Genomic DNA, 14,238 nt, shown 5'->3' with positions numbered 1-14,238 from the left:
CTGGTAGCCTCTGTTGACAATACTGACCTTGATAGGCCCTTTACCTGACTCAGAATAAGGAATCTTTAAAAGGGACACCTTGCGAGATGCCCCAAGGACACCCCACACACACACACACACACACACCATGACACAAGGATGCTACAACACCTCTCCCTACCCCACAGTACAACACCTACTCCCTACCCCTACCCCCGCAGCAGTAGCTAGAGGCCCCTGCACCCAGGGTTCAAGTTCTCTTATCCCACCCATATAAACACATACAGTACATCCAAGGAATACCTTTGGAGCAGAGCAGAGCAGAGCAAGGGCGGAAACAGAGCTACCTTGGAAGAGGGCAGGCCTGTGAAACCCCACCATGACAAAGGTCTGAGTCCTTGTGGGGGCATCTGCCAGGGGAGGGACTGGGATGAGTCATAAGGGGAGCCTCAACAGCACTCAGACATAGCAGAGAGCTGGAAGCTCACTGCAGAATGACAGAGGCTGGGGGACAGGCAAGACAGGTTTGAGCCCACCAAGGCCTTAGCCCCATCAGCATGAGTGGCCGTAAACACCCATAACAAGCAGGGGCAGAAGAAGAGAAGGGAGCAGATCTAGAACCCACATTGGCCACTCCACAAAGCTGCTTGCTAAACCACCCAACCAGATAGGAGAGAGGTGAAGAGCACTCCATAGGGATGAAGGGCTCCATGAGATATTCCTCCTGCATGGTTGGTTGGCAACCTTCAGTCTCGAAAGACTATGGTATAAGCCTACAGCACCCAGTATTCCCAAGCAGTCTCCCATCCAAGTACTAACCAGGCCTGACCCTGCTTAGCTTCCAAGATCAGACGAGATTGGGCATGTGCAGGGTAACAGTTGCTGCATGTAGTATATGTAACTGTGCTTTTTAATCATTCTTGTGATAAAAATAGGTGAGTTTGGGCTGTATTTGGTCCTCTACCCATCATGTCTTGTATTTCATGTGAATCAAGATGTATTCCTGAGAGCTGCTGTGTTCAAGGTCACCAGGCATTCTCTTTTCCCAAGACATGTCATCTTTTTTAGTCTCGTGTCCTGGAAAAGAAATCCTCCTTTTCTCTGTTAGCAAGCCCCTGCAGGCAGCACGTAGCCTTCTTGTAATTAATAAATTATATGTAATATATGTCATATAGTTTTAAATTTAATAATAAATAATCTAGTTTTTAAATTAATCACATGAAATCAATCTATGAGTGTTTTTAGCTTTTATTTTATCACATCCTACATTTTTCTTGGATGACCTACATTTTGGGGTGCCTTGTCCTCTTTTGTGGTTATGACAGCTGGTCACTGGGTGTGTGGCCCCTGAATCTTTGTAAAATGCAAAGCCTCCCAAATTTAGGCTACAATTCTATCCATGTTTTCCTGGGAGTAAGCTCCATTGACTATAATGGAACTTATTTCTGAGTAGACAGGCATAGGATTGGGCTGTTAGTTTTGCCATGCTCCCATGTATAGAATGCAAGAAAAGGGATTTTTTTTAAAAAAACTCACAAATATCCTTTTCCTGTTTCTCACCAGGACTTAAGAAGTGCTAAAGAAAGTTGCTCCTTTCCTTGCACTCCAGGGCTTACAACAAGCTCAGTGTATCTTGGAGGAAGTTTAGGCTTTGGAAATTCAGAAGGATCTAGGTACAGTAAAGTCTTGGGAAAGGCCCTTGGGATTTCTGAGCACAGGTAATTTCTGTGTGTCCATTCCAGAAGCCCAGACAATAGGATGTCATCAAGCACGAAATGCGCCCATCCCATGAGCTTCCTCGGGATTATGTGGCCAAAGTGTGGCTTCCTTGAAACGCTGGCCAATTCTCAGCTGGTGGTGGAGCTGCTGACAGGCTTTATTAAATATGCAAACATCCTAAAGCTGAGTAGAAAGTGGGGTTTTTCTTTGTGCATTACTGCTTTGTGGTTGCAGATTTGGGAGTTAGCTATTTTGTGGTGGTGGTTCCCTTTTGTGCTGGAGAGTTTGAGAGGATGAACTCCGTATGGCCTGTCATTCAGATAACCTTACATAGGTATGGTTATTCTCACCATTGCTTCCTTGTTCCTCCTCACGAATGGAGTGCTTTTTTTTGGTCCTACTGTATGTTCTGGACACTTTCAATTCCTCCTGGGACTTTAGCGAAGTTGTGGGACCTTTGGGCTCCCTGGTTTTTCCCACTGTCACTGTCTTTCTATGAAATACATCTGACCCTCGCATGGAAGGGACCAGTGGAGGTTTAAGTTTCAGTTTTGTTTCATGTGTTTGTTTTGCAAAATATACCCAGAAAATCATCAGTCTGCCATTTCATTAGGCCTTCTTTGCTCCCTCCCCACTCTGCACTTTTGATGTCTTTCAGAAAATAAAAATATTCCTGCGGGATCCTTTCTTCCACCTCCCCTTTTAGACAGACATTCCTGTGTGTGTCCTCCTAGCCCCTATTGATATAGGAAAAAAATCATAGCCATTGGAAAGGTGTCATTTCTGGTGGCTGAAATAACTGCAGTGTTCTTCCTGGCATTGGACTCTCTCTGCTGGTCCCTGTCAGCATACACGTGGTATTTGGATCCAGAAGGAGTACTAGGTCCAGGGTGACCAGATGTCCTCTTTTTCCAGAACATGTCCTCTTTTTAACCCCATGTGCTAGAAAAGAACTTAAATGTCCTCCTTTCCCCTGTGAACTGGCCCCTGCAGGCAGCACATAGCCTTCTTGTAATTAATAAATTACAGGTATGTGCCACTTAACAACGGGGATACATTCTCCTATTCCTGTTGTTATGTGATTAGGTCATTAAGTGAACATTTGGTCCAATCTATTGCCTTTGTTGTGTAAACAGACACTCCCTTTCAGACACTAGCTGGCTGCACAGGCTACTGGAAATAGATTGCCTATTCCTTGCATTAAGAGTCTCTCTGTTGTGTAAACAGACACTCTGCTGCAGGCTATGGGAGATGCAATTGCCTCATTAAGAGCATCTTTATTGCGCTTTGACCACCTTCATATATGTGGCCCGGCGTTAAGCGAATGGTTGGTAAGCGGCGCATGCCTGTATGTGTAATAACTTATATGTAATAATAAGTAATACAATGTTTAAATTAACCACATGAAATCAATCTATGAGAGTCTTTAGCTTTTATTTTGCCGTGTCCTACATTTTTCTTGGATGTCCTACATTTTGGGGTGCCCAGTCCTCTTTTGCAGTTAAGACATCTGGTCACCCTGACAAAGTCCCACGTCTGTCGTGATTGTTGTGGGGAGGGGCAGGCAAGACAGGTTTGAGCCCACCAAGGTTTGAGCCCACCAGGAGAGAGATCTTGGGGTGGTGGTGGACAGGTCGATGAAAGTGTCGACCCAATGTGCGGCGGCAGTAAAGAAGGCCAATTCTATGCTTGGGATCATTAGGAAGGGTATTGAGAACAAAACGGCTAGTATTATAATGCCGTTGTACAAATCTATGGTAAGGCCACACCTGGAGTATTGTGTCCAGTTCTGGTCGTCGCATCTCAAAAAAGACATAGTGGAAATGGAAAAGGTGCAAAAGAGAGCGACTAAGATGATTACGGGGCTGGGGCACCTTCCTTATGAGGAAAGGCTACGGCGTTTGGGCCTCTTCAGCCTAGAAAAGAGACGCTTGAGGGGGGACATGATTGAGACATACAAAATTATGCAGGGAATGGACAGAGTGGATAGGGAGATGCTCTTTACACTCTCACATAACACCAGAACCAGGGGACATCCACTGAAATTGAGTGTTGGGCGGGTTAGGACAGACAAAAGAAAATATTTCTTTACTCAGCGCGTGGTCGGTCTGTGGAACTCCTTGCCACAGGATGTGGTGCTGGCGTCTAGCCTAGACGCCTTTAAAAGGGGATTGGACAAGTTTCTGGAGGAAAAATCCATTATGGGGTACAAGCCATGATGTGTATGCGCAACCTCCTGATTTTAGAAATGGGTTAAGTCAGAATGCCAGATGTAGGGGAGGGCACCAGGATGAGGTCTCTTGTTATCTAGTGTGCTCCCTGGGGCATTTGGTGGGCCGCTGTGAGATACAGGAAGCTGGACTAGATGGGCCTATGGCCTGATCCAGTGGGGCTGTTCTTATGTTCTTATGTAAGGCCTTAGCCCCATCAGCATGACTGGTGGGGCCAAATCCTATCCCACTTTCCATTGCTGGTGCAGCCGTGCCAAAGGGGCACATGCTCCATCCTGTGGTGGGGAGGCAGTCACAGAAACCTCCTCAAGGTATGGGAACATGTGTTCCCTTACCTTGGGGGTTGCACTGCGGCTACACGTGCTGGAAAGTGGATAGGACTGGGCCCTTAGGCAGGTTGCCACTTCTCGGCCTCAGTTTCCACGTGTGTGAAATGGGCACAGTGGCGGTGGCTGACTTTGCAGGGTTGTGAGCCAAAAAAAAAGGAAATCACCATGCACATTACAACCCGGTGCATGGCTCAAAAATGCCAGTGGGCCAGCTTGCCCATGCCTGTGGATGCCAGCAGGGCCAAGGGAGAAGGAGCTGGGACTCTCCCCCAAGCGGAGAGGTTGCCAGGCATGGACCAGCCTCCTCTCCCAGTCCCAGTGGCTTCAGCTGGCCAGGGACTGCCCCTGCGGTAGCCCAAAGGAGCCTCGCCTCCAGATGGAGACTCGTAGGACGGGACTTGTTCGCACTCGCCCCGGCCGGCTGGCAGCGTGGCCGGGAGTTTCTGCAGCGCGGCCGCCTGGGCTGCCCTTTCAGGAAGCGCATCGAAAGAGGAACCGGGCGGAGGAGGAGAGCCGCACCGCCTGCCTGCCCCGCCGCAGCGCGGATGGCCGGGAGCGGGCGAGGTGCTGCTGCCGCCGCCGCCTCCCTGGCCAGCGCGCCGCATTCCATCAGCCACGCGGGAAGGGGCCGGGTGCTGTGAAGGGGCACCTGCCTGGACCCATGTGGTGGCACCGCTCGTGGGACGTCCCGCGGAGCCCCCCAGGGAGCAGCGCCGCCTCCTCCAATGCCAGGTACTGCTGCACGCCGGGCTGGGGCTGTGCCGCTTTCCCCGGGCTGCCTCTTCGCACGCAGAGCGCTTGTTTACATCCTGCCATTGTGGAGGGAAAGGCCTGGGCCGTGGCGTCCCCTCCTCCCCCTTCCTCCCTCGGGGGACCATGGGCTGCCTGCGCCTGGGGGTGGAGGAAGGCAGGCCTGTGAGGAGTTGGAACATGGGGGGGATGTCCCAGCTCCTCACAGGAGCAGACACTGGCCTGAGCAGCAGCAGGTCTGCCCCTCCTGGCACTAACTGTGGGAAGTTGTGGGGTGGGAGTGGGGGGGGGATGTCCTGATGAGAAATGATGGGGAGGGGAACTTCAGGGGTCCTGAATCTTCTTTCGCCCTAAGGTTCTTTTTAAAGCAGCCACTTCCAACCTTTTTCGTCTCATGGCACACTGACAAGGTGCCGAAATGGTCAAGGCGCACCATCAGGTTTTGGACCATTGACAAGGCACACCCGGCTGCCAGTGGAGGAGCTCACATCCCCCACTGGCCCTACTGATAAATGACCTTCCGCCAAATTCCTGTGGCACACCTGTGGACCAGTCGTGACACACCAGTGTGCCGTGGCTGAAAATGGCTGTTTGAAAGGAGTATTAACTGCAGCTGCAGAAGACATCTCCTGATCTCTGTCTAGAAAGTGGTGCGGGAACTAAGGACACAATCCTATCTGATTTTCCAGCACTGGTGCAGCTGTGCCAATGGGGCATGTGCTGCACCCTGTGGTGGGGAGGCAGTCACAGTGGCCTCCTTAAGGTATGGGAACATTTGTTCCCTTACCTTGGGGCTGCATTGCAACTGCACCAGTGCTGGAAAATTGGATACACATCTACTCAGAAGTAAATTCTACTGTGGTCAATGGGGCTTACTTCCAGGTAAGTGTGAATAGGATGGCCGACACAGTGAGGTTCTCTTCCCCCCCCCTTTCTTTTTGAAGGGCCAGCCAGCTGGCAATACTCACCAGGCAAATTTTGCTCTCCAAGTGAGCCTCAGCATGGTGTGTGATAAATGGAGGAGGAAGGAGCAGGTTGTAATTCATTTGCTTTGCAAAAAAAGGGGGGGCTGATGTGGCAGCTGCTTCCATTTCCAGGGAACAGGTGTGGGTTTCCTAGGTGAAATCAACATCTCCTTTAGTGACCATAAATAGCAGACACGCTTCTTGTGCATAGTTCTCCATTTCTGAAACCACAGGGTGGTTTATGTTAAATAGCAGCTGTAGATGGGACACACACACACACACAAAGCAGACAATAGAACGCTACTCAGATCACACAACAGTGGCACAAGGGGAGCTCCATTCAGGACTGCATCCTGCTGCCATCCTCTGCCCCATTCCACTCACACACTGTGCTGCCTTCTGTGTGTATGTGCCTTCCTGCCCATCCTCTGACCGCTTGAAGATGTCTGAATAGAGCTTCATATTAGATGGAACAAAGTCTTTTGTTCTTGTCTTGTTTACTCTGAGAACAACTGAGATAGTCTGGATAGGCTACAAAGTTGACTTGAGTGTGATTTGTTTGGCCCCATTTGGAGAAATGGCCTGGGCTTGAAAGGGCAAAGCCTAGAAGCCATGGCAAGACAAACCAGACTGCTTTCTAGTGACACAAAGTGCTCTCTTTGCTTTTTCTCAGTGTTTTTCAAAACTTCCTGGCAAGGCAATGAATAAATAAGGCAAAATGTGACTGGCTAAACTGGAATTTTATTTGCAAAACATTTTGAGTCAGCTCAGTTCCAATGTTGTCCTATTCTTAGTAGCTGGCTAATAGTACAATTCTAGACTCAAATTAAGCCTGGCTTCACTGTAGCCTGTATCCCATACTAGTCCAACACAAAGTGGGAGACTCGGAGAAGAGTTTCAAAACTCCAAAGAGGTGCAAACCAGTCAGCCACTCCCCCAGCAGCTACAGCAACACTTCCAGCATGTACTAATCATGGGGTGCTGATAACACGTGCTGATGACACCCCCACATGGGCAGGGCATGGAAGGAGCCAATCAATGCATGTCAACAATTGCCAGCACACCAATGTAGCCTGCCTGAACACATGGATGCCACAGCACTTTCTGCTGCAGGGTATAATGTTGCCCAAGTGGTGAACGTAAAAAGCAGCCAGGAACCCCAACAGTCACCTTAGTCACACACACATCCTGCCAAGAAATACGTTTTTGCCTGCAGTTGACCACAAAGAAGAAGGTGACTCTTTTGGAAAGAACAGGCAGGTCATCTAATTATGTGGCTTCCCAACGCAATGATTCCAGCCCCTGTGGGAAAATCTGTTAGCTAGAAAGAACTTGTTTTGTCAGGAAAAGAACTGTGACAATCCACAAGAGGAGTCCCAAGTGCACTTCAGTAAATAGGAAGTTGGCTCATTGCACAGAAAGCCAGACTGGAAATTAAGTAAGCCAGGTTTGAGCTTAGGCAGTAGGGAGGTTAAGAGCCTGGCTGTGGAATGCTGGCACAGTGGAGGCGTACAAGAAACTATAGGTTTGAACTGGAGATAGGTTCAAACAGGCATACCTGGCTGGGTCCCATGAAGCCATCAAAGGGAACACTGCGGGGGATTCCTGGGTAGTAGTGCTGTGATGGGGTGCAAAGTTTGGTCTGTATCTTATGCTCTGTCATTGCAGATGGGGGTGGGGAGTCTAGAGCTTTTGGTGGGATTTTTTTTTTCTTGCTTTCATTTCTTTTGGGGCATTTAGATTTATGTAAGCTCAAACGTCAGTGCAACCTGACACCCAAAAAAGGGTATGTGTGTGTGTCTTCCAACAGGGCTATAGGATGCGGTGTAAGTCTTCTTTGTTCCATCCAGTTCTCTGCCCCATGTAGGGGTTATGCAGATAGGAGTTGCGCTGGTGTCAGAATGAAGTTCCACCAGTATCATGGTGATGTCATAGCATAGCATAGTCAGAACCAAGGCCTGCTGGCACACAGGGCTTATGTCATATCCTATGCCACTCAGAATTTATAGCATAGGTGTTGCTTTTTTTCCAGGATATAAACCCCCATGTTTCTCACCACTCTGCACACTCAAAGCCTTCCTAAATGTTTTTTTTTTAAATCCCACCTTTTCCTATTAGCCCAAAAGTAATTCAGTGTTCAAGTGTGTGTGTGTGTGGGGGCACTAAATTGGCCCCCCCAAATTGACCTATTGGGATGTCCCCTTTAGCAACTGCTTTTAGCAACTGCTACAAGGGGGCTATGACCAAACGGAACTGGAGGGAAATCACGCCTGTGGATTTCATTACAGGTCTCCCAAACTTCCTCCTGTGGCTTAAGCAGTGAGTTTAATCCAATTCTTCCCTCTTGTAGCTTTGTTACAGAGGAGAGTACCAGAGTTGTGAGGGGATTGCTTGTTTACTGCTTTGTTCTTTAAAAAACTGTCCCTGTGCTGAGACAGAGCAGTGCACAGTTGAGAATTAACAGCGCAATCCTAACCTGTGCTAGAACAGCCAGGTTGCATGTTCTGCATTGTGTCCAATGCAGGTTAGGAGCAGGCTGGACGTCACCTTAGAGAAGGGAATGTTTTTCCCCTTACCCCGTGTTGAGCCCCAGCCTGCCCTATGGGGCTACTTGGACCTGACCCAGGAGCAGGGGTTAGGATACAGCATGTGCTGCTTCCACCCCCTTCCAGGCCTGATCCCCCATTCTACACTCTCCAAAACACCCCTCCCCTGCCTCCAGAGCACTCTCTCACCATCCTCTCCCACCCACCCCCTACCCTATCTGGTGCACACTTATTTGTGCTGGCTGATGCAGGGTCTGGATCTGGCCTGGCTGAGTTGGTTCCCAAATGAGCACAGATGTGCCTTACAGCATGATTGCAACACTACGAGCTGGCACAAGGAGGCCTGCACCAGCTCAAATCCAAGTTAAGATTGGGCAGCCAATTATGTGAAAAAGGAAATTGAGTTATTTATTTCTTGATGCCCTTTTAATGTCTTGCTAGCCTTTGAATAAATAAGAAACTACTAGCTTAAAACTGTCTATTAAAACTGCTGCTGCTGTTGTTGTTATACATTTTGAGACAGTTGACTGTTTGCTGCAGAGAGCGCACAGGCTTACTTTAGATGCATTGATGAAAATTGGTTCAGATGCCCCTGAAGAAGAGTCATTTCTTTTTGTTCTTGTATCAAAATATGTTGGGGCTTAATTAACTGTTTGAAGTGCATCTTTCCTCTTCTCTTTGTTCTAATTAGCTCTTGGGGAATGGTATGACAAGTGAGACAGGAGGGTATCCTTGGCTGTAATCCTAACCACACTTTCCTGAGAGTAAGCCCCATTGAACACAATAGGACTTACTTCTGAGTAGACCTGGTTAGGATTGTGCCCTAAAACCGGTAGAAGAGAGCTGAAGAATCTTTCAGGAATCTTGTTGTTTAAATTCATTCATAAAAAATTGAAAGCAATTAAATTTGCTACACTTTAAAAAAATGTCTCAAGACTGCAATGCTGCAAGGATGGTGCCTTTCCTAGCATCTGCAAGGTTTATTCCTCAGTAAAACAGACTTACATTTTTTTCCAAAGTTATTCAAAATGGTGTGGGCACGAGGAGGTGGCAGCCATGTCAGGCTGGTTACTGGTGTTGTTGCAGGTGCTTAACCAAAAGGTGCTTTTATTGGACACATGCAGCCACAATTCAGATGGTGCACCAAGGAGCCATGGAAGATGTGGTTCTGCAGAAAACCACATTTGCAATGCAAGTGTTGCAAAAATGTCATTTCCGTCCACAGTTTACTGTGGAGAAAAAAACATTTTAGACCTCTTGTGCCCGATGCATTATCTGGAAGAAAACTGCTTGGAACTTTCACAATCTGTATGTCAAAAACTCAGGGTGCAATCCTATACACAGTTACATGAAACCGACAGCACAATCCTATGCTTGTCAGTGTCCAGGCCTACAGCTGCGCCGAAATTGCTGTATCCTTTGGGCGCTGGGAGTCTCCTCAGGGTAAGGGAGCATTTGCCTTACCACCATGCCATGCCACCATGCACCGATGAGTCATGGTGCCATGCCACCAAAAGGTCTCCTTTAATTGGCTGCCACCAATGAATCTCCTTGGATTTGTGTCTGCTTTTGAGCAGACACAGAACCGAAGAGGACTTTGTTGGGTTGCCTGGGCTGAGAGGAAAGATAGGATACGGCGGCAGAGCCTGCACCATCTCCACTCCCCTGGGCCCGATCCTCCCTTTGTCTTGGTCCATCCTTTCCTGCCTTCCCCTGCCCCGAAAAGCCACATTGCTGCCTGGTGGTGCCACTGACCACTGGCAGCTGTACAGAGTCCTCGTGCCTGGTCAGGTGCACTGACCACTGGCAGCTTTACGACATGTTTGTGACACCCGGCACCAGCAGTCCAGTTGTACCGCTCAGTGCTATGGCTCAGGATTGGATTCTAAGTTTCATTAAATTCAGTGAAGCTTACTTCTGGATAGCCATACATAGGCTTACACTGTCAATCGCCTTCATTCTTTCAGACACTCTCCATCTTTCATCACATATAAGATCCACAAATTTTGGCTCAGTTTAGTAGCCAGTGAGGCATTGCTTTCTTATTTTCTGTTCCGTTAAGAAAAAAAACCACCCTTGTTGTGCCTACTGCCCAGTGAAGAGGGCAGGGGTAGCCTCATTTTGAAAGAGGCACTCTCTACCTTTCTTGATGCAGATGATTTTTAGAAAACATGGTTTTGTGATAGACTGTTCTAGATGCTTTCTCTGCTGTTGCCAGCGTTAAATTTGAGTCACCACTGGCAACTTAGTGACTGGATTGTGTTCAACGGCTCACATTTTTGACCAAGAAGGAGAAAGCAGATTGGGCTAGGCCAGCTGTTCCCAAACTTACTGCTGCCACGGTGCCCTCCAACCATAGTGCCGCAGTGAACACCATTGTATTCTCTCATGAGAATTCACACAATCTCGGCTTGGTGAGCCAGGAAGAAGAGTCAGTGTGGCACTCCTGAGAGAGTGCCTAAGCACCCAAGGGTGCCATGAGGCACAGACTGGGAACCAGATGGCTAGACTGATAAGAGCAGGCTTGATTTTCAAGGGTTTGGTAGCCATAGCCATAGCCCCAGGGCATGATATGAGAGTATATGATTCAGTGACCTTGCTGAAGCTAAGCGGAGCAAGACCTGTCAATCTCTGGAGGGGTGATTGCCTGGAAATCTCTTGTATGCTATCTTGGCTTCCATCATAGATGGGCTATAAATAAATCAGCAGGAGTAACTTTAATCTAGGGCTTTTCAACCTTTTTGGCAAGTAGCACTTTTCCAAGTGCCCCGTCACCAGAAATGACTACTGTGCTCAGAGGTGGATGACATATGCACCAGTTGTGCCTGCAGCAAAAAAATGGTCTTCACCAGTGCTTGCAGCTTCTTGGGCTCTTCCTCTGCAATCTTCTTATGTGACCCACACATCTTTTAAAGGGGCAGGCCACCACACAGCTATACCTAGCTACTAGTTACCATCATGACTACTCTGATAATCACCTGACTTTGATAGGGTCAGGCCAGGCAAATGAGGACCCTGAGGCAAATTAATTTATTTTTCATTTTTATACCACCCTTCCTTCAAGGATGGTGCGCATCATTCCTCCCCTCATTTTGTTCTCACAACAACCCTGTGAGGTAGGTGAGGCTGAGAGATAGTGACTGGCCCAAGGTCACCCAGGAAGCTTCATGGTTGAGTGGAGATTTGAACCTGGATCTTCCAGGTCTAAGTCCAGTTCTCGAATCGCTATACCATCCTGGCCAAGTACCATTTGGCGCACTGACAAGTACTAGTGTCACTGACTGAAAAGCAGCATTAACTTTTGTTCCAATATTGTCCCCATGTCTGCCCCTTTACTGCCTCCCACGTACATTAATGGGTAACATTCACTTCGAGACCCTGCTCGTCTAAGCCAATTCAGTGTTTTGGCCCCAAACTATTAGAAGTTCATCTCCTCCAGTCTTTGCTTTCTTTTCTCTGATCTCCATTCCTTACTCTGCATTTGTCTGCTGCTCTGAGCCAGTGGCGTCACTAGGGTTTGCGTCACTTGGTGCAGGATGCCAGCGCATCACCTCCCATGCAGTGCACGGGGCAACACCCCAGGTGGTGGGCATGGTGCTGTACCATCACTCCGCCCCCACTGGTTTTCTGGCTGTACCTTTTGATAGAACACATTCTGCATGACATTATGCATTGATTGGTACATAACGTATTATTCCTCCAAACTGTGATTTTAGTTGTTTTGGTCACTAGTGGTGTCACACACACACACACACACACACACACACACACACCCCGGGTGTCAACTTACTAACACCTTATTGCAGCAGTTCTCAAACTTTTAGCACTGGGACACACTTTTTAGAATGACAATCTGTCCAAGACCCATCAGAAGTGATGCCATGGTAGAAGTGACATCATCAGGCAAATTAAAATAAATAAGTATAAATAAAGTAAAACAAATAATTAAATAAGCAGAAGTTCCACCACATGAATTTCCTCGGTAGCCTACCTGCAATAACACTCCCCCTTCCAAAATCAATAAGGTTTTCAGCCCTACCCAGTGCCCAGTTCAATTTAAGAACTTCTGTTTAAACCAGATCACTGTCAGGATCCACCTGGCTTTGCAAGTCCCAGAAAAGTTCACCTTATCAGCTGAAGCCTCTGCCTTGATCCTTTTTAGTGGGGGGGGGGGGGGGCTGCCTTCTGGAGCACTTGTTTCGCTCCAGGTGCATAGGATCAGGACTATTCTGGTAGCCTTGCACTCTCCTTCACCTGATCTTCCACACCAGCCAAGGCACGTTTGCTTACTCACAGGTAAACACAACCGTGAGGCTTAGTTTCGCTTTCCATAGGGCTCAATACATTCATCTGCTTGGAGGGAGGGACTTCCTTCTCAGGTGTTTTGGGGGACTACATTCATTGGATCAGGACCATTCTGCTGTCATTGGATTCCTCTCAGCATGCCCTTTCCAGTGGACTAAGGCAGGTTTGCCTACTCATGAGTAAATGCGCAATATGGCTCAGTTTCACTTTCCATAGGGCTTCATGCATTTTTTGTTCTCTGGTTTTTGGCCATAACTTTTGATAGAAAGGAGATATTTCACTCTGGTATTTTGCATTGCATTCTGCTGGAAATTCTGCATCCAATGGTATACAACATGACAGTATTACTCCTAACCACCGTGATTTTAGAATATCAGCCCTCAGTGCACGTCACCACCTGTGCGCGTCACCCAGTGCAGCCCGCACCATCTGCACCCCTTTAGCGACGCCACTGCTCTGAGCAGTTGTGTGGCTCTGATATGCTGTGGCAAATCTGCAATATTCTGCCCCAGAGGTAGCTGGGCAAGGCTGCACAGAGAACTCTCAGGAAACAAAAGGAGAAGCAGCCACCTTTCCATTGGCAGCAGCAGCACAGTCTAGCAGAGCCAAATGCATGCAGCAGCCAGTGCTTGGCCAAGACCCTGCTGCATTGCTAAGTGGCCTGGCCATCCTCCTGATCTGGAAGCACCACAATTGAGCTCAGTGGCATAGCTGAGGCATCTGCTACGTGGGGTCAAAGAAGATTTTGTAGCACCCCCCACTATGACAAAATCAAATTTAATTAAGGGCCCAATCCTATCCAATTTTCCAGTGCCAGTGCAGCTGGGCCAATGGAGCATGAGCTGCATCCTGTGGTGGAGAGGCAGTCACAGAGGCCTCCTCAAGGTAAGGGAACATTTGTTCCCTTACCTCAGGGCTGCATTGTGGCTGCACTGATGCTGAAAAGTTGGATAGGATTGGGCCCTAAGTGAGTAAAAGCACAATCCTAACCAAATTTCCAGCACTGACATAGTTGTGCCAATGTGCATGCGCTGCATCCTGCAGTGGGAGGCAGGCAAGGGGGGCCTCCTCAAGGTAAGGGCATGTTTGTTACCTTTGACCTTTGGCCAGCTAGGTCAGTGCTGGAATATTGGTTAGGATTGCACCCTAAATAAATAAATAAATGTGCCCATATTGGTTAGAGAAAGTGTGCTGGTGAAGGAGGACAGTTATTCTCCCCCTGCTAACTAAGAACACCACTTAAAGTGCCTCTTTACCCAGTTAGCAGGGGTAACTGTATACAAAGAAATTATAAATGAGAGCTGATTCTTATTACCACCTTATTGATTCCATGCTGTATCGTAACACCACCTCATTGGCTCTCAGAACAATCAGTCTCACAGATCAGTTTTGAGTTAACCCATTTTTGGGACCC

At 48.1% G+C, this 14,238-nt stretch overlaps 1 protein-coding gene and 1 pseudogene across 2 annotated transcripts in view; one reads left to right on the top strand and one right to left on the bottom strand.

Moving 5' to 3' along the window:
• Positions 1–749: 749 nt before the first annotated feature.
• On the bottom strand, positions 750–869 carry LOC136637164 (5S ribosomal RNA; annotated as a pseudogene).
• Positions 870–4,823: 3,954 nt separating this feature from the next.
• Positions 4,824–14,238, top strand: part of DGKZ (diacylglycerol kinase zeta) — a 131,959-nt gene continuing 122,544 nt past the window's right edge. Inside the window, exon 1 of one of the 2 annotated variants that reach the window (XM_066634479.1) lies at positions 4,824–4,990. In XM_066634479.1, the coding sequence (XP_066490576.1) occupies positions 4,920–4,990 (71 nt within the window). In that variant the 5' untranslated portion in view covers positions 4,824–4,919. The remainder of the gene's footprint in view (positions 4,991–14,238) is intronic. The other variant, XM_066634486.1, reaches the window with a different exon arrangement.

Source organism: Tiliqua scincoides, chromosome 1, assembly GCF_035046505.1.
Source record: "Tiliqua scincoides isolate rTilSci1 chromosome 1, rTilSci1.hap2, whole genome shotgun sequence".
NCBI classification, from domain to species: Eukaryota; Metazoa; Chordata; class Lepidosauria; order Squamata; family Scincidae; genus Tiliqua; species Tiliqua scincoides.
Note: the sequence above shows the minus strand (reverse complement) of the source record. Positions and strands in the feature narration are given on the sequence as shown.